The sequence below is a fragment of the Aotus nancymaae genome, unplaced genomic scaffold (assembly GCF_030222135.1).
Source record: "Aotus nancymaae isolate 86718 unplaced genomic scaffold, 86718_ANA_hifiasm-v0.15.2.pri h1tg000011l, whole genome shotgun sequence".
Lineage (NCBI taxonomy): Eukaryota > Metazoa > Chordata > Mammalia > Primates > Aotidae > Aotus > Aotus nancymaae.
This window is the reverse complement of record NW_026988422.1, coordinates 22,107,822-22,127,511: the sequence shown is the minus strand read 5'-3', so window position 1 is coordinate 22,127,511 and position 19,690 is coordinate 22,107,822. Positions and strand designations below refer to the sequence as shown.

General features: G+C 36.8%; 1 protein-coding gene across 11 annotated transcripts in view; it reads right to left on the bottom strand.

Moving 5' to 3' along the window:
• Positions 1 to 19,690, bottom strand: part of POLQ (DNA polymerase theta) — a 113,800-nt gene that overhangs the window by 15,394 nt on the left and 78,716 nt on the right. For all 11 annotated transcript variants that reach the window (XR_010342014.1, XR_010342012.1, XR_010342008.1 and 8 more), the window contains 3 exons: positions 12,751 to 12,935; positions 10,161 to 10,272; positions 2,954 to 3,078 (listed from right to left, as the gene is read on the bottom strand). Coding sequence is in view for 2 of the 11 variants with exons in the window: in XM_064374686.1 (XP_064230756.1) it covers positions 2,954 to 3,078; positions 10,161 to 10,272; positions 12,751 to 12,935 (422 nt within the window). In the remaining 9 variants the exon portion in view is untranslated. The remainder of the gene's footprint in view (positions 1 to 2,953; positions 3,079 to 10,160; positions 10,273 to 12,750; positions 12,936 to 19,690) is intronic.

Below are 19,690 nucleotides of genomic sequence, written 5' to 3'. Positions count from 1 at the left end.
CGGAAATCATGCCATTGAACTCCAGTCTGGATAATAACAGCAAAACTCCATCTCAAAAAAAAAAAAGAGGAAGAAAAGGCTGGACACAATATGGGAGAGAATGTAACCCACAACAGGTTCCTACAAATTGATTTTTTTAAATGCAGAAAACTCGCCGGGCACAGTGGCTCATGCCTGTAATCCCAACACTTTGGGAGGTTGAGGCAGGTGGATCACCTGAGGTCAGGAGTTTGAGACCAGCCTGACCAATATGGTGAAACCCTGTCTTTAAAAAAAAAAAAAAATGCAGAAAACTCAACAGAAAAATTACAAAGTAAACCAGAATAGGTATTTACCCATGAAAAAATAACTAAATGGTTAATACACATTTGTAAGGTTGCTCATTTGTAAGGTTACCTCAGTAGTAGCCAAGGAAACACAAATTAAAACTATAGAATACGACTTTATACCCACCAGAATAGCTAAAATTATATTAGTTTAATAGCAAGTGTTGACAAGAATGCAGAGCAGTGAGAACTCACATACTCTTCTGATGGGAGGACAAACTGCTATAATCTCCACAAACCGTTTGGCTTTATCTACTGAAGTTGAAAATATGCAGCAATCCTACCACTGTGTCTTTACCAAACATAAATGCATGTATATGTGCACCAAGAACCTTGTACAAGGATGTTCAAGGCTACAATAGCTTAGCTTCAAACTGAAAACCCAAGTTCTCATCAACAGAAAAATAGATAAATTATGGTATATTCATATAAGAGTATACAGCTATTCCTACATGAAACAAGAATGACTTGCTCACATAATTTTGAAAGAAGCTAGATACAAAATATACACACATGGTGTATCTAGAGCTCAAAAATATGCAAAGCAAAACTATAGTGTTAGAATTATAACAGTGGCTATTTCTGGGAAGGCGATGGGTGGTGATTAGGAGGATGCATGAGGGATGATTCTGGGGCACTGATAATATTCTATTTCTTGACCTGGGTGGTAGTTACACAAGTGTAGCTCTGTGATAATTTAGTGAAACCTACATTCTCTATGTGTGAGAATGTATTTTTCACTACAACAAAAGTTTGAACAAAAGCAAAAACCAAAACAAACAAAAACCAAAAAATAACTTGGCTATGTTTATTCCTAATTCAGAGGGCTGGAATTTTTTTTCCTCAGCAACAACATAATGAATCAGAACTGAAGTATTTGGCATGAAAAAGTCTTATTACTCTCTCACATCTTCGGGTGCAATAATATTAATTCTCACAAACTTATGTGATTTATTTACATTAATAACTATATATTCCATTTTTTATCATACAGATTCAAAAAAACATAATTAGATTCCTATTAGATCAAGTCCAAATTTCTCAGCCTGCCATTGAAAGCCTTCTGTCATTTAAAAGAAGCCTTTTTGTCTCCTAGCTTCTAGGTGGCTCCATCTATCCAGGAGAAAATTATCTCCGTGACAATTCAAACTCTCCATTCCTACTAGTTTGGCTTCTAGCCAGTTCTCACTCAGTTATCCTTTTGTGATTGTCTTTTTCTCATTCCCAAGAGCCTAAACTTTAAATAGCCTCCAAGAATCTGTCTTTCCTTCTCCCTGAAACCTAAATTAAGTATATAAATGATGTTTTCATATTTTTTTTGTTTGCATTATCTCTTCCAAGACTTAAAATTTAGGTTGCCTAGTCCATCAACTAAAGTTACTAGTTCACTTAGAGATACAGTAAAAGCCTGATAAATATCTGATATCTGCATGTGGATATATGGGAGGCTAGAGGGTAAAGAAGTAACAAAAAGCCAACTATTCCTCCATGGTTTCTAAAAGCATTAATTCTCTGGAGGCTTTGAGCTCCAGATAGACGTTTAGCTGGGTATTTTCTTCTTTTTTTTTTTTTAGCTGGGTATTTTCATTACACACAATGTCTAATGAGTGCTAAAACACAAAATTATGGGTGAAGGGCAAAAAACATCTAGTTAAAATAGGAAGATCTGAACTATACTACAAGTTTAAATATTTAAGTACACAGAATACTTTCATGAATCCCAATGAATTCAGAAAAAGACTGAGCAAATATCAATAAATCTTTTAAATGCTGTTAAAAATAGCCTTATTCACTACTTGGAGATATCCTAATAATCTTTGGTAAGATAGTGGTTTTTTGTTTTTTTAAACACAGGGTCTCATTCTGCCACCTAGGCTGGAATACAGTGGTTCAATCATGGCTCACTGCAGCCTCCAATTCCTGGGCTCAAGCAATCCGCCCACCTTAGCCACTCAAGTAACTAAGACTACAGACATGGACCACCATACCCAGCTAATTTTCTATTTTTGGTAGCTATTGGAGTTTCACTATGTTGCCCAAACTGGTCTCAAACAAACTCCTCAAGTAATCCTCTTGCCTTAGCCTCCAAACTGCTGGGATTACAGGCATGAGCCACCGTGCCTGAGCAGATAGTGCTTTTAAAATAAGCAAACAAGTAGAATGAACCAAAAATTAATCAAAATTTAGTGACCAGTTAACCTCTGAGGAATGTTAGCAATCTGGCATGATATACAAATTAGTGTATGGTATCAGAAACAAAGAATAATTACCAAATATAAAAATTAAGTTTTGGTCAATCAAAAAAGAAAAAATTTTTAAAAATTAAGTTTATTTACAACTTATTACCTAAGCTAATAAGTAACTGGTTTACCACAACAAAACATGTTTAAAATATTGTTAAGTGAGTGCATGTTTACATTAATCCCCCAGACTCTGTTCAGCAAATACTGGCATGTGCCATCACTTCAGAAGTCCTTAATGAAACCAATGGTTGACCTAGTCTATACAGAAGATCCAATTAATATGCCAGTAACCCCTAAAAGGGACATTAGTAGTATTTCCTCTTTGCTGAAAAAGTATATGTCATTGAAATGTTAAGTTAAAAATTCTGAAAAATTTCAACATACGTGAGCTTTATGATAAGGGTTGTTGTCTTTGATTCCTGGCAAATATCTACGCCTTCCCAAAATGGTCTGAACAAACCCATCTCTTTTACAATTCTTCACTGTCTCTCTCATGAATTGATTAATCCCTACAAAGAAAATACAGAAATAATTAATTAGAACCAAGGTCTATCCTTCACTTCATTCACTGGTTTAAATATAGCAAAATATACCAACACCCTACCACAATCTACTGATATTTCTAGTATATTGTTGAATTCCATTTGCTACTATTTTGTTGAGGATGTTTGCATAAATTTTAATCAGAAATATTGGTCTGTATGTAGGTTTTGTTTACTTGTTTGTTTTGATGTGTGTCTGGTTTTGGAATCAGGGTAATACTGGCCTGATAGAATGAGTTTAAAAGTGTTCTCTCCTCTTCTATTTTCCAAAAGAGTTTGAGTAGGGCTGGTATTAGTTCTTTAAATTTTTGGTAGAATTCAGCAGGGAAGCCATTGAGCTTTCCTTTGTGGGAAACTTTTTATTTATGGCTTCAATCTCATTACTTATTCTTAAGTAATTTTAGATTTAGATTTCTTCTTGGTTCAAGTTTTAGATTTCTTCTTGGTTCAATGTGTCTAGGAATTTACCCATTTCTTCTAGATTTTCCAAATTACTGGCATATAGTTGCTCATAGTAGCCACTAATGATCCTTTGAATTTCTGGGGTATTTGTTGTGCTGTCTCCTTTTTCATTTATGATTTTATTTATTTGGCTCTTCTTTTTTCTTAGTCTGGCTACAAGTGTGTCAATTTTATCCTTAAAAAAAAAAAAACCAGGCCAGGTGCAGTGGCTCAAGCCTGTAATCCCAGCACTTTGGGAGGCCGATGCGGGTGGATCACGAGGTTAGGAGTTCGAGACCAGCCTGACCAACATGGTGAAACCTCGTCTCTACTAAAAATACAAAAATTACCTGGGCGTAGTGGCACATGCCTGTAATCCCAGCTACTCAGGAGGCTGAGGCAGGAGAATTGCCTGAACCCGGGAGGCAGAAGTTGCAGTGAGCCAAGATTGTGCCACTGCACTCCAGCCTGGGCAGCAGAGTGAGACTTCATCTCAAAAACAAAACAAAACAAAACAAAACACTAGCTTATTTTCAGGCCAGGCACAGTGGCTCACTGTTGATATTCACTCAGGGTGGCTGGCAAAATATTGAGGAATATATTAGGGAAAGTTATAGATTATAACTTCAAACCTTTTGGAAGGCCAAGAGGTTTTATTGAGGCATGCTGAAGGCAGCCGTCTCATTAGCATTAGCATAGGAAAAAGAGAGAGACAATCAAAGGCCTTCCCAGTTTAAGTCTGTTTACCCCCCAATCCCTTTGTCTCTACTCTGTTTACTCATGTAAACTTTGGACTGGATGGTCCTCCGAGGGGGAGATCAAAGGGGAATCACCTGTTATTAGTGTTTACTCTGGGCCCAGAACCTAAAGCTTTTATCATTCATAAAACCACTCTTTTAACCATGTTAATTATCCATAAGCATGTTGACTCAGAACCTCTGCTATGAATAAATTTGTGGATGGACAGAAGGTCTCGGTCAATTGGTTGAATTTCACCCTCTGAAAGCAGCCAACAGCCATTCCTAGCCCACTTGTATCACTGTAACGGTGTGAGAGTGCATTCATTCATCCATTATTGAGTCAAGGTCTACAGGACAGACTTCTGCAGGTGATGGTTGACATCTCAGCTGATGCTTGTAATCCCAGGCTGAGATGGGCAGATCACTTGAGGTTGGGAGTTCATGGCCAGCCTGGCCAACATGGCAAAATTCTATGTCTATTAAAAATGCAAAAATTAGCTGGGCATAATGGCGTACACCTGTAATCCCAGCTGCTTGGGAGGCTGAGGCAGGGTAATTGCTTGAACCCAGGAGGTAGATGTTGCAGTGAGCCAAGATCACGCCACTGTCCACCAGCCTGGATGACAGAGAAAAACTCCATCTCAAAAAAAAAAAAAAAGCAATAACAATAACTATTTGTTTTGTTGTTCTTTTGTATTGTTTTATTTCAATTTCATTCTTTATTTCTACTCTGATCTTTATTATTTCTTTTCCTCTACTAATTTTGGGTTTGTCTTGCTCTTACTTTTCTAGTTCTTTAAGATGCATTGTTAGGTTATTTATTTGAAGTTTTCTCCTTTTCTTTTAAATGTGGGCACTTATAGCTATAAAATTCCTTCTTGGCACTGCTTTTGCAGTATCCCATAGGTGCTGGTATGTTGTATTTCCATTATCATTTGTTTTAAGAAATTTTAAAATTTCCTTCTTAATTTTTTAATTGACTCACTGGTCACTGAAGAGCATATTGTTTAATTTCCCTGTTTGTATAGTTTCCAAAATTCCTTGTTATTGATTTCTAGTTTTATTCCATTGTGGTCAGAGGAGATATTTGATATTAATTTAATTTTTTGACTGTTTCAAAACTTGTGATCTAACATATATAGTCTGTCCTTGAGAATAATCCATGTGCTGAAGAGAAGAATGTGTATTTGGTAGCCATTAAATGAAATGTTCTACAAGTATCTATTAGGTCCATTTGGTCTATAGTGCATATTTAGTACAATTTCTTAGATTTTCTGTCTGGAATATCTGTCCACTGCTCAGAGTGGGGTGTTGAAGTCTCCAGTTATTATTGTCGGTATCTCTCTCTCTTTAGCGCTAATGATGTTTGCTTTATATGTCCAGATGCTCCAATATTGGGTACATATATAATTCTTATATTCTCTTGCTTAATTGACTCTTTTTCATTATATAATGACATTCTTTGTCTCTATTCATAATTTTCGTCTTGAAATCTATTTTGTCTGACACAAGTATAGCTACTCTTGATCTTTTCTGGTTTCTGTTGGCATGGAATCGCTTTTCCATCCCTTCATTTTCAGTCTATATCTTTAGAGGTGAAGTGTGTTTCTTGTAGGCAACAGATCATTGGCTCTTGTTTTTCTTTTTTTCAAAATCTATGCAGCCACTCTATGTCTTTTTATTGGAGAGTTTAGTCCATTTACATGCAGTTATTACTGAAAGGTAAGGATTACAACATTTTAGTGTTTTCTTGCTTTGGGTTTTTTTTTTTCCTTCATGCCTGTCTTTCATTTAATAAAGGTGATTTTTTTCTGGTGGTATGATTTAATTTCTTGCTTTCTAATTTTTGTGTATCTTGTTATTGTATGTTTTTTATTTGAGTTACCATGAGACTTGCAAAAGTAATGTCTTATAACCTATTATTATTATTACTTGAGACAAAGTCTTGCTGTGTCGCCCAGGCTGGAGTGTAATGGCGCAGTCTTAGCTCCCTGCAATCTCCGCCTCCTGGGTTCAAGCGATTTTTCTGCCTCAGCCTCCCAAGTAGCTGGAATTACAGGCACCTGACATCATGCCCAGCTAACTTTTGTATTTTTTTGTAATGACAAGGTTTCACTATGTTGGCCAGGCTGGTCTGGAACTCCTGACCTGAGGTGATCCGCCTGCCTTGGCTTCCCAAAGTTCTGGGATTACAGGTGTGACCCACCGCACCTGGCCCACTTTTTAACTTTTTGTTGTTTCTATTTATATCTTATTGTACTGCCTATATCTTGAAATCTGTTATAGATATTTTTGATTAATCTTTTTGTCTATTTAATAGTTTGCACATCACAATTACAATGTTATAATATTCTGTGTTTTTCTGTGTTCTTACTATTACCAGTGAGTTCTGTACCTTCAGATGATTTGTTATTGCTTATTAACATCCTTTTCTTTCTAACTGTAGAACTCTTTTTGGCATTTCTTGTAGGACAGCTCTGGTGTTGATGAAATCCCTCAGCTTTCATTTGTCTGAGAAAGTCTTTTTTTCCTCCTTCATATTTGAAAGATATTAATATTTTTGCCAGATATATTATTCTAGGGTAAAAGCTGTTTTTCCTTCAGCACTTTAAATATGTCATGCCACTCTCTCCTGGCCTGTAAGGTTTTCACTAAAAGTCTGCTACCAGACATATTGGAGCTCCATTGTATATTATTCTAATATTTTCTCTTGCTGCTTTTAGGATCCTTTCTTTACCCTTGACCTTTGGGAGTTTGATTATTAAATGTCTTGAGGCAGTCTTCTTTGAGTTAAATCTGTTCTATAACTTTCTTTTACTTGAATACTAATACCATTCTCTAGGTTTGGAAAGTTCTTTATTATCTCTTTGACTACACTGTCTACTCCTATCTCTTTCTCCACTGCCTCTTTAAGGCCAATAACTCTTAGATTTGCCCTTTTGAGGCTATTTTCTGATGTTGCAGGTGTGCTTCACTCTTTTTTATACTTTTTTCTTTTGTCTTTTCTGTTAATTTCCAAATAGCCTGTCTTCAGACTCAGTAATTCTGCTTGAATAATTCTGCTATTAAGAGACACTGATGTACTCTTCAGTATGTCAATTGCATTTTCCTACTCCAGAATTTCTGCTTGATTCTTTTTTTTCTTTTTTTTTGAGACGGAGTTTCGCTCTTGTTACCCAGGCTGGAGTGCAATGGCGCGATCTCGGCTCATCGCAGCCTCCGCCTCCTGGGTTCAGGCAATTCTTCTGCCTCAGCCTCCTGAGTAGCTGGGATTACAGGCACGCGCCACCATGCCCAGCTAATTTTTTGTATTTTTAGTAGAGACGGCGTTTCACCATGTTGACCAGGATGGTCTCGATCTCTCGACCTCGTGATCCACCCGCCTCGGCCTCCCAAAGTGCTGGGATTACAGGCGTGAGGATTCTTTTTATTTTTTATTTTATTTTTGAAATGGAGTTTCATTCTTGACCCCCAGGCTGGAGTGCAATCACATGATCTCAGCTCACTGCAACCTCCACCTCCCAGGTTCAAGCGATTCTCCTGCCACAGCCTCCCAAGTAGCTGGGATTACAGGCATGTGACAGCACTCCTGGCTAATTTTTGTATTTTTAGTAGGGACAGGGTTTCACCATGTTGGCCAGGCTGGTCTCAAACTCCTGACCTCAATGATCTGCCCACCTCAGCCTCCCAAAGTGCTGGGATTATGGGTGACAGCCACCATGCCCAGCCATGCTTGATTCTTTTTAATTATTTCAACTTGTTAAATTTATGACAGAATTCTGAAATCCTTCTCTGTGTTATGTTGAATTTCTTTGACTTCCCTCAACATAGCCATTTTGAATTCTCTGTCTCAAAGGTCACATATCTGCGTTTCTATATGACTGGTCCCTGGTGCCTTAGTTTACTTGGTGATGTCATGTTTTCCTGGATGGTCTTGATGCTTGTGAAAGTTTGCCTGGGCATTGAAGAATTAGATATTTATTGTAGTCTTCACAGTCTGGGCTTGTTTGTATCCATCCTTCTTGGAAACACTCAAAGAGACTTGGGTGTTGTTATCTTAGCTGTATCTTCATTAGGGTGCCACCTAAACCCAGTAATGCTATGGTTCTTGGAGACCTGTAGAGGTACCACTTTGGCAGTCTTGGGTAAGATCTGGAAGAATTCTCTGCTTTACCAGACAGAGACTCTCATTCTCTATCCTTACTTCCTCCCAAATGAATGGAGTCTCTCTCTCTGTGGTGAGCCAGTGTTTTTCTTTAATGGCTAATCCAATGTTATGAACTAAGAAGTCTTTGCCCACCTCAACGTTACAATGGATTCTCCCTTATTTTCTTCTGGAACATTTAAAGTTTTAGCTATGTACTTTTAGAGTCTACATTCCACATCAAGATAATTTTTGTATATGATGTAAGATAAAATTTTGAATATAATGTGAGATAAATATTGAGATTGATTTTTTTTTTCCAGTACTGGTGTCTGGTTGTTCTAACACCAATTGCTGAAAAGACCATCCTTTCATCAATTGAATTACCATTGCAACTTTGTTGAAAATCAATCAACTATATATATATGGGCCTATTTCTGGGTCTTCTACTATGTTCCATTGTTCTCTTTGTCTAACCTTATACCTATCTTGATTATTGTGGTTTTATAAGTTTTGAAATCAGGGAGTGTAAGTCTTTAACATTGTACTTTTCCCAAAACATGATCTTCATTATTTCAGGCTCTTTGAATTGCCATATAAATTTAAAATCAGCTTGTCAAATTCTATACAAAAGCCTCATGAATTTTTATTGGAATCACACGGAATCCACAAAACAATTTACAGAGAACTGTCATCATAACAGTGTTGCGCTTTTCAATAAATTAACATGGTATACCCCACATTTATGTGAGTATTTGTCAACTCTCAGGATTGCTTTGGAGTTTTCAATAAATAAGTCTTGCACACAATCTGCTAAATCTATGCCAAGTATTTCATGGTTTTTGATGTTTCATTTGCTAATTATTTGTTGCTAGTATATAGAAATACAGTCTATTTTTACAGACTGAACCTTGCTAAATTTAGTTATTTGTTCTACTAATTGTTTTTGTAGAAGCCATGTGATTTTCTATGTACAAGGTCATATCACATGTGAACAAAAGGTTTATTTTTCCTTTTAAATCTATATGCTTTTTTTTCCTTGCGATATTACATTGTTTGCTTCAGTACCAATGGGGGTAAGGGATATGGTTGATTAAAAAAAGAGTATAAAAGAATGTTTTGGGAGGATAGAGTAATGGTTCTATATCTTGGTTGTGGTGTAATTTTATGAACATATTCATTTGTCAAAATTCACAGAACTTCTCATCCTTAAAATTGTCTTTCAAAGAAAAAACAATTCACAGAACTATATACCTTTTTCAGGGTGAATCTTATTATTATATATAAATTATACCACGACAACAGGCAAAAAAGATCATTTAAGACAATACTCAAACTGCTGTATGACAGCAATTGTTCTCAGACTTCCTCAAATATTTAATTAGCAATTGTCAGAATTCCTTGTATATATACTCAAGTTTACTGTTTCAAACTACAGCTATCTAAACCAAAGCACAAATCAACTCCCAGATGTTATGGGATGTTCACAATGACACAGTAGATATACATCAACTACATTTTACTATTCTGTCTCTAATGAAAAATATAAAATAAGATTATTACAACTTAGTAAGTGATCATAACAAGGTTAATATTATTTACCCTCAACAATGCCTGATGAAAACTTCTAATAGATATTTCAATAGAAAATTCCATAACACAAATTTTTAAAAATATAATATGGTAAGATGGTTGAAAAGAATACTATCTAGAAGATAAATTACCTGTGTATCTGGATTTGAAGGAGTCAATATAGCAAGCAGCATCATTTTCTTTAATGCCCATCTGCTCTCCCAAAGACTTAGCTCCCATTCCATAAATGATTCCATAACAAATCTGAAAAGGAGTCATCCAACAAATAAAGCTTGTAAGTACACAAAATGCAAATAAAAGAGTTCATTAGGATTGAAATTTTGGCAACCTTTTAATTTCACAGTGAGTCAAAAATGACTAGATTGCTTTTGCTGAGTTAGATCCACAGAGGCTGATATCCAGCAAACATCTTTTCTGCCTTTCAGCATTACTTTTTGAGAGAGAGAGGAGGGCAGGAGGGAGTATGAATGAATAGGTGTGTGTGATCTAAGGGAAAATTTATTTTTGACTATTTCTCCTTTATCCAGCAGTCTTTATAGCAACTTTTTACTCCTCACAGTACTTCATTAACTTCCACTTCAAGTGCCTAGGAGTCAGGGAAAAGAAGCATTACAAATGTCCCTCTCCTTGCCCTTGAACAAGACTTTAAAAATAGAAAGAGTAGGCTTCATGACTTTATGACGGGGAAGACTTAATTGGAAAAAAATATCCTCCTCACCTCACAGCCACCTAAAATGCCACAACTGCAGAATTCATTTCACTTAAATACAAATAAAAACTCTTAAAAAAATTTCGGAAGCAATGAAGGGAAATTATCTATAAATAGGGCATTAAAGAAAGTCTGATTTAATTATAAGGACTGCCGGGGCTCAAAGCCCAGCTCTACCATTCACAAAATGAATGATCATGCACAAGTCACCTAACCTCTTTGTATCTTAATTTCTTCATCTAAAAAATGAAGGTAGTAATACCTACATCATGGGATGCTTAGGTTTAAATGAGTTATTACTTATAACTGTTTACAAAACTCACATAAAGCAAGCTCTGCATAAATATCATTAAATAAAATCTAAAAAGATAATTTGCTTAAAATAATTATCACAATTCCAAAAAACTTTCAACATGATAAACTAGCTAAAGTCCACCCCACCCTCACCCCTAAGTTTTTTAATATATTGAGAGAGGGTTTTTTCCTTTCCTTTTTTTTCACCACATTTTGTTTTCTTGTGACTCCTGTTGTTTTTTTAATTCATGTTACTTAGTGCTGTCTGAGATCTCAGCAAGCCTCAGGGATTAGGTGGTTTGATACGTGGTGATACAAACAAAAAACTGGTATAGCATAAACACTATTAAATCATGTAAGGGTCTATTAAATAGAAGCAGCTGTCTCCAGAGGATGTGTGTGTTGGATAGGAAGTCAGAGTGCCCAAGTTCTGGCATTCTGAATTTATTCTGGCTCTACCACTTATAGCTGCATGACCTTAAGCAAATTACTTTCTGTGCTTCAGTTTCCTCCTCTATAAAATGGTGATAGTAATAATAATAGCTATCTCATGGATTATGAGAATTAAATATGGGAATGTTATCTATTTTACCAAGAGTTTGATTCTTGCTAAATGCAGGACCCCTCTGGGGATTAAACAGACAGAGAGGACAGAGCTGGCTTTTTAAATAGTGGAAGAAACAAGTGTTGGTGCTAACCAGGTGATGGTGAGAGGAAATGTCCCATGCTCGACGAGCCAGTCAAGAAGTATAGCTGTGAGGCTGGGTGCAGTAGCTCACGCCTGCAATCCCAACAATTTGGGAGGCCAAGGTGAGAGGATCACTTGAAGCCAGGAGTTCAAGACCAGCCTGGGCAACAAATTGAGACCCCACCTCTCAAAAAAAAAAAAAAAAAATACAGCTGTGAGGAACTAAAAGTGTAAATGTGAAAGAAAAACAGCAGGATCTCAGAGTACAGTGGTGTGCATTCACCTCGACCAGCAATCTTACTGTCTTGCAAATGGTATCAGATTTCCCACAGGTTATGTGGTAAGAAAGTATCAATGTTAATCCAGGCCAACGAATGGTATAAATGTGGCTTTTGACTTACTCTTTGCCTAATAGTTATCCAGAGTAGAAACTAATATGGATCTATTTCAAAGTTACAAAGGCAGCATGAAGTTTCATAAGTGGATTAACTAACCAATAACTTCAAGAGCTAAAAAGCTATCAGGTACTCACTATAATCTACAGCTCAGCAATATTTTTTCAATAAACATTTGAAGACCACCTTCTTTACAAAGCGCTATGCCTTGATGCTAGGAGAAAATATAAAAATGAAAATATGGAACTTTACCTCAGAACACTTGAAGACTAGAAGGAGGTTTCTTAAATATACATATGCGCAATGCAGATGTGCATGAATACACACACGCTGACCATCACCACCACCATGACATCTACTGAGTACCAGGCACTGTGGCTAGCCATATAATGGCTTTAAATGCATATGGTTTTCCTGACATGAAGCAGCCTCAGATCTCAGTATTTCTGGTTATTTCTACTACCTCCACAAAAGAAAGTATAACAAATACCATGAGATAAGCTCAGATGAAATGTGCTTTGAAAGATCCAAAGATGGAGAAATGGTTTCTCAGTTGCAAATAATTGAGACCATTTTTAAATTTTTTGAGTCCCTAAATTCTTCTCTTTTATATTAAGCATGTTCACTAAAATCACCTGCTTTGCCTGCCGCCTCAGATCATCCCCAACAGACTCTGGCTCAATCATCTTCCATTCTGCTGCAATGCTCCTGAAAACATCAGCTCCAGTGTTTAACACTTGAATGAGACGACGATCGTGGGATAAATGAGCCAAGATCCTCAGTTCAAGCTGAGAGTAGTCAGCAGCCAGTATTAAACCACCTGAAGTAGAAGTGATTTCAGAAAAGCTAGTACAAAGTTCTCCATCACACAACCCAACTTCTATATCTTATAATTGAGCAGGATGACAGAAATTTAGGTCTAACTTAGAACTTTGAAATCATATGTCAAAGTTAAAACCTTCCTCTTAATATGATGTAATTCAGCTCTGTATCTTAGGTCATTTTTTTCCATGTAGCTTTCAAGTATGTATAATATCGGTGAAGCCACCCCTGACATGAGCCCACTAGGGAGTGCTTTTCCTCAGTGTTCCTAGAGCACCCAGCACATAATCCAAAATGGTTCTTTCATGCCCCTCTTATTTTGCTCTGAGTCCTTATGAATAGGAAGCTTAATTTTCCTTTTCTTTCTACAGAAAATCTTGCACAGTTGTTGGTATATAATCAGCCTTTAACAAATGGTTGTTGAATGAATTAATGAAAAAACTGGTGTCCAATGTGTGCAAATGTTAAGTGGGCTAGAGAGAAATGTGTGCCCTGCTTTGACAATAACAAAGTCATTAAATGAAAAAAAATCAAGTCAACAGCTGAGCAAATTATTAAAAGGATTAAAATAATTTACCTATAGATTAGAAATGGGTAGATTAGATATGCATGACAAAACAAAAACAAACTTAAAAAAATAAGCCAGGCGTGGTGGCTCACGCCTGTAATCCCAGTGCTTTGGGAGGCTGAGGCAGGCGGATCATGAGGTCAGGAGATCGAGACCATCCTAGCCAACACAGTGAAACCCCATCTCTACTAAAATATTTTTTAAAAAATTAGCCAGGCATGGTGGTACATGCCTGTAGTCCCAGCTACTTGGGAGGCTGAGGCAAAATTGCTTGAACCAGGGAGGCAGAAGTTGCAGTGAGCCGAGATCACACCACTGCACTCCAGCCAGGGCGACAGAGCAAGATGCTGTCTCTAAATAAATAAATAAATGCAGGGTCAAAGAAAAATTAGAAAAAATATTTGCAACTGATATCACAAAGAACTCATTGCCATTTCATAAGAAGAGTTTTTACTTGTGGAGAATAAGATGAACTATAAATAAGAAGTTCAGACATACTAAAAACAAAAGAACCTTAAACATATTAAAGAATGCTCAACTTCATAAGAGAAATGAAAAGTCTATAGCAAGAAACAATTTTTCTTCAGCTATATTGCAAAAATTACAGAAGTTGGGCAACACTCTGACAAGATTGAGAAGAAAAACACTCATATGTTGTTACTGAGAAGTAAAATGGTAACCTCCTCCCCATTAGTTGACAATTTAACAATATCTATAGAAATTAAACAGGTTTTTACTCCATGACTCAGCAAACAAGCCCACAGATTGCTGCACACACTATCTGCACACAGTTTAAGCTTTTTAATTTAAATGTCCTTATTGATAAGCACAAGTCTTTAGTATAGAAACATTACATGAAAAAAGCAAGGTACACAATAGTGTATACAGAATGCTAATTCTGTGTAAAAATACGGAAATAAAAAATTATATATCCATATTTGCCTATATCTGCATAAAGAAATACTGTCAAAATATATAAAAAACTCATACTAACCTCTAAGAGTTGGGAAGGATAGTGCAGATGATAGGGAAGGAAGCAAAGCTCCCCAATACCCATCTTTTATATCATGTTGACTTCTCAACATGTAAATTAATAACCTATTCAAAAATAGAGATGAATACTAATTTAAAATACAGGTTGAGCATCCCTTAATCCAAAATTCCAAAATCCAACATGCTCCAAAATCCAAAACTTTTGAGCACCAACAAGATGCTCAAATGTCATGCTCACTGGGGCATTTCAGATTTTGGATTTTTGGGTTAGAGATGTTCAATTGGTAAAGACAGAGTAAATATTCTAAAATCCAAAAAAAAAAAAAATCTAAATCTAAAACACTTCCGGTCCCAAGCATTTCACATAAGGGATATTCAACCTGTAAATGACTACAACTTTGGTGGACTTCCTCCCACAACTATGAAATTGGACAAATTATATGAAAAAAAACAATTCTCAGATGTTAGGCAACAAGTGCAGAACTATAATCACTGAAAAGGGAAGGAAATGAAGTGTGCCACACAAGGTCTCAGGGATCTGAATGGAGGCACTTTCCAGAATCTGTAGCAGGGAAGGGGAGCTGAAACACAGCACTGTATCTCTCTCTGAACGAAGAAAACAGAGTCTAGAGTTTGGGCCTTTGAGGCAGCTGGAATTTGGAGAGAAAAATGGTGTGCATAAAAGCAGCACCAGAAATAAGCACAGGAATCCTGTTGGATTTTGACCAAATATTAAGTTGTGCAGGGAGAAAGTGCAGGGCACCAGGCAAAGAACACACACTGAAGAAATAACTATTACTAAAGGAAGAACAAACACTGCATAGCTTTTAGCTGAACAACTAATTCAACAACGAATTCTTTTTTTTTTTTTTTTTTTTTTTGAGATGGAGTCTTGCTCTGTTGCCAGGCTGGAGTGCAGTGGTACGATATCGACTCACTGCAGCCTCTGCCTCCCAGGTTTAAGCGCTTCTCCTGCCTCAGCCTCCCGAGTAGCTGGGACTACAGCTGTGCACAACCATGCCCAGCTAATTTTTGATTTTTAGTAGAGACAGGGTTTCACCATGTTGGCCAGGATGGTCTCGAACTCCTGACCTCATGATCTGCCCACCTTGGCCTCCCAAAGTGCTGGGATTACAGGCGTGAGCCACCGTGCCAGCCCAACAACACATTCTTGAATGCTGAGAAATGATCAAGCTCTAACAAGACTGAGAAGAGATCTTATTAAACAGCTTCAGCACCAAGTAGACTCCAAAAAGGCCACACCTTATGAACAGGAATAATCTAGCCCTAGAGTGCAGGCTACTCAAAACATTTGTTAGCAAAGCTTCAAAGTCCTCAGAAGGACCAAGCTGATGTGAAAGTAAACTGTCTGACAAAAGAAAACTTTACTTCAGTATTTGTTAATTTAGTGTTCATTGTGGCTTTGTATAATGCACTACCATGAATAACAAGAATCAATCACATTTTACAAAAAGCAAAAGATCTTCAAATAACCTACCTGATATGGTTTGGCTATGTCCCCACCCAAATCTCACCTTGAATTGTAATAAAACTCACGTCAAGGGCAGGGCCAGGTGAAGATAACTGAATTATGGGGGTGTCCCCCTATACTGTTCTCATGGTAGCGAGTAAGTCTCACGAGATCTGATGGTTTTATAAATGGGAGTTCCCCTGCACAAGCTCTTGCCTGCCACCATGTAAGATGTCCCTAGCTCTTCCTTCATCTTCCACCATGATTGTGAGGCCTCCCCAGCCACGTGGAACTGTGAGTCCATCAAACCTCCTTCCTTTGCAAATTACTCAGTCTCATGCAGGTCTTTATTAGCAGCATGACAATGGACTAATAAACTACCAAACAATTACCTATCGACTATAGGTAACCTGTCTAACAGTATCAGAGATTAATCAAATTTCAAGTATTTCTTTTTTGGCTTTGGAAGAATTGTCCCGTAACAGAGAAACTGCTTAATTAATATTCTGAATAGGTTTTGTCTCAGTGGACTTCTAAATTTATAAAGAAAATACCATTCTTAGCTTACAAAATCAAACTAGTGACACAGATATTTTGGATTCTTTTACATTTATCAAAGAATTTCAAGTAGATATGAAAAAAATAGCTTTCATCATATAGTCAATAGTCTAGCTTTGTCATTAAAAACTTGTTTTTTTTATAGTTTTAAACAGGAGTCTGATGTTTCCCTATTTCTTCATTCCACTATATGTATAGAAAAGATTTACACTCAGTTTTCTAAATCAGACCATCAAAAGGGTTATAACACAGTTAAAATTATTTTATGTAAATGTACAAATGCTGAGTCATCACCAGCTTAAGGAGCTGCTGAAAATAGAAAACAATGAATGTAACAATCTTGAATACTCTGTCAAAGCTCATTGTTTGATTCATGAAAGAGTCTTACAAAGATTTACTGTACTCCAATATTTTCCTGAAACAGAAGAACATTTGCCACCTATTTTGTAATCAAAGACAAAAAGAACAATGTGATTTATGTTTTTTGACTGATATCACACAGCATGTATTTGAGGCTCCAAGAAAGGGAAGAATGTTTTTGTAACCTAGCTAGACAAGTATGAGAATTTATTTGGAAATGAAAACTTTTTATAAAACAAATCAGTAATGGGCTAGGTGCAGTAGCTCACACCTGTAATTCCAGTAATTGGGGAGGCCAAGGTTGGGGGATCATTTGAGCTCAGGAGTTCCAGACAAGCCTCGGCAACACAGCGGGACCCCCTATCTCTTCCAATAATAATAATAATAACTTTATGTATTTTTCAAGTATAAATCAATATGCAGTATATTTAATTATAATCAACATATTATATAAACTGCAAATATTAAAAACTTTTTAAAATGCTCTGATGCTGATAAATTTAGAGTTGCTTTTTTATTTAAGTAATAGTCTTTTGAATTTGACATAATATAGGTATGGCATCCTTAATCTGAAAATTCAAAATCCAAAATGTTCCAAAATCTAAAACTTTCTGAGCACTGACGATGCTACAAGTGGAAAGTTCCACAACTGACCTCTTGTAACAAGTCAAAGTTATAACTTTGTTTCATGCATAAAATTTAAAATATTGTATAAAATTACCTTTAGGCTATGTCTATAAGGTGTACATGAAACATAAATTTCATATTATGACTTGGATCCCATCCCCAAAATATTGCATTATGTATATGCAAATATTCCAAAATCTCAAATACTTTTAGTCTCAAGGATTCGAGACCAGGGATACGCAACGTGTCATAATGAGTAACATAAGAGTTGGTAAATTTACTTAACTTGTACAGACATTGTTTTGTAATGGATATTTCTGCTTCAAAGTCAAATTAACGCTTTGGAGAAAAGATGAACCAGCTTTGTTAATACAGATGCTATTTTTTTTAAATGAGTTTCTAAAAAATAGAAAAAGACAAAAAATGAGTTTCTGGTACTCAATTTGGTACTGAAATTTTCTTTTTCTTAAGATAGTGTCTTGCTTTTTTTTTTTTTTTTTTTTTTTTTTTTTTTTGTTGAGATGGAGTTTCGCTCTTGTTACCCAGGCTGGAGTGCAATGGCGCGATCTTGGCTCACCGCAACCTCAGCCTCCTGGGTTCAGGCAATTTTCCTGCCTCAGCCTCCTAAGTAGCTGGGATTACAGGCACGTGCCACCATGCCCAGCTAATTTTTTTTAATTTTTAGTAGAGACGGGGTTTCATCATATTGACTAGTATGGTCTCGATCTCTTGACCAAGTGATCCACCTGCCTCGGCCTCCCAAAGTGCTGGGATTACAGGCGTGAGCCACCGCGCCTGGCAGTGTCTTGCTCTTTCGCCTAGGCTGGAGTGCAGTGGCACGATCATGGCTCAGTGCAGCCCCAACCTCCTGGGCTCAAGTGATATGATATTCAGACCTCAGACTCCTCAGTAGCTGGGACTACAGATGCACACCATTATGCCTAGCTAATTTTTTAACTTTCTGTAAAGATGGGGTCTCCCTATGTTGCCCAGGCTGGTTATGAAGTCCTGGACTCAAGCAACCTTCCTGCTTCAGCCTCCCAAAGTGCTGGGATTACAGGTGTGAGCCACCATGCCTTGCATGAAATACTTTAAAGTATGTTTGAAACAACGTGGGCATGTGATCTACTTTGTCAAAATATAAGTTTTATAAAATCAAGCATACCTTGCTTTATTGCACTTCACTTTATTGTGCCTCACAGATATTGCAGTTTCTTTTAAAGAAATTAAAGGTTTTTGGCAACTCTGAGTGGGGCAAGTCTATCAGCACCATTTTTCCAACAGCATGTGTTCACTGTAACACATTTTATTAATAGTAATGTTTGTATTACTTCAAACCCTATCATTATTACCTGTTATGGTGATCTTTGATGTTACTATTATTACAATCCATGAACCACACTCATGTAAGAGTGAACTTCATCGATCAATGTTGTGTACGTTCTAACTACTCCACTAACTGGCTGTTCCCCTCTCTCTCTCTCAGACCTCCTTTCTCCCCTCTCTCTCTCTCAGACCTCCCTATTCCCTGAGATACAATATTAAAATTAGGCCAATTAATCACCCTACAATTCCAATGGCCTCTAAGTGTTCAAGTGAATGAGAAAGTCACATCTCTCTTGTACTAAACCAAAAGCTGAGATAGGTTGAAAGCTAGGCCTCTTGTGTCATACAGTTAGCCAAGTTGTGAATGCAATGGAAAAGTTCTGGAAGGAAATTAAAAGTGTTACTCCAGTGAACACATGAATAATAGGAAAGCAAGACAGGCTTATTGCTAATATGGAGAAAATTGGAGTGTTCTGGATAAAAATTAAAACCAGCCATAACATCCTTAGGCCAAAGTCTAATCCAGAGCAAGGCGGCTCTGAGGTACTCTTCAGTATGTCAACCGCATCTTCCTACTCCACAATTTCTATGAAGGCTGAGAGGGGTGAGGAAGCTGCAGACAAACAAAACAAAAATACTGATTCATGCATTTTAAGAAAACTCCATTGCACTCCAGCCTGGGTGACAGAGTGAGACTCCATCTCAAAAAAGAAAGAAAGAAAGAAATTACTATACACCACACAGACCTTCTGGGGACTCTCTTGGATAACTGTGATAGAATTTTGTATGCTGATAGTTCAGACATAAGCAACACTAAAAATTGCCCAGCAAGACATGTCATCACAGGTCA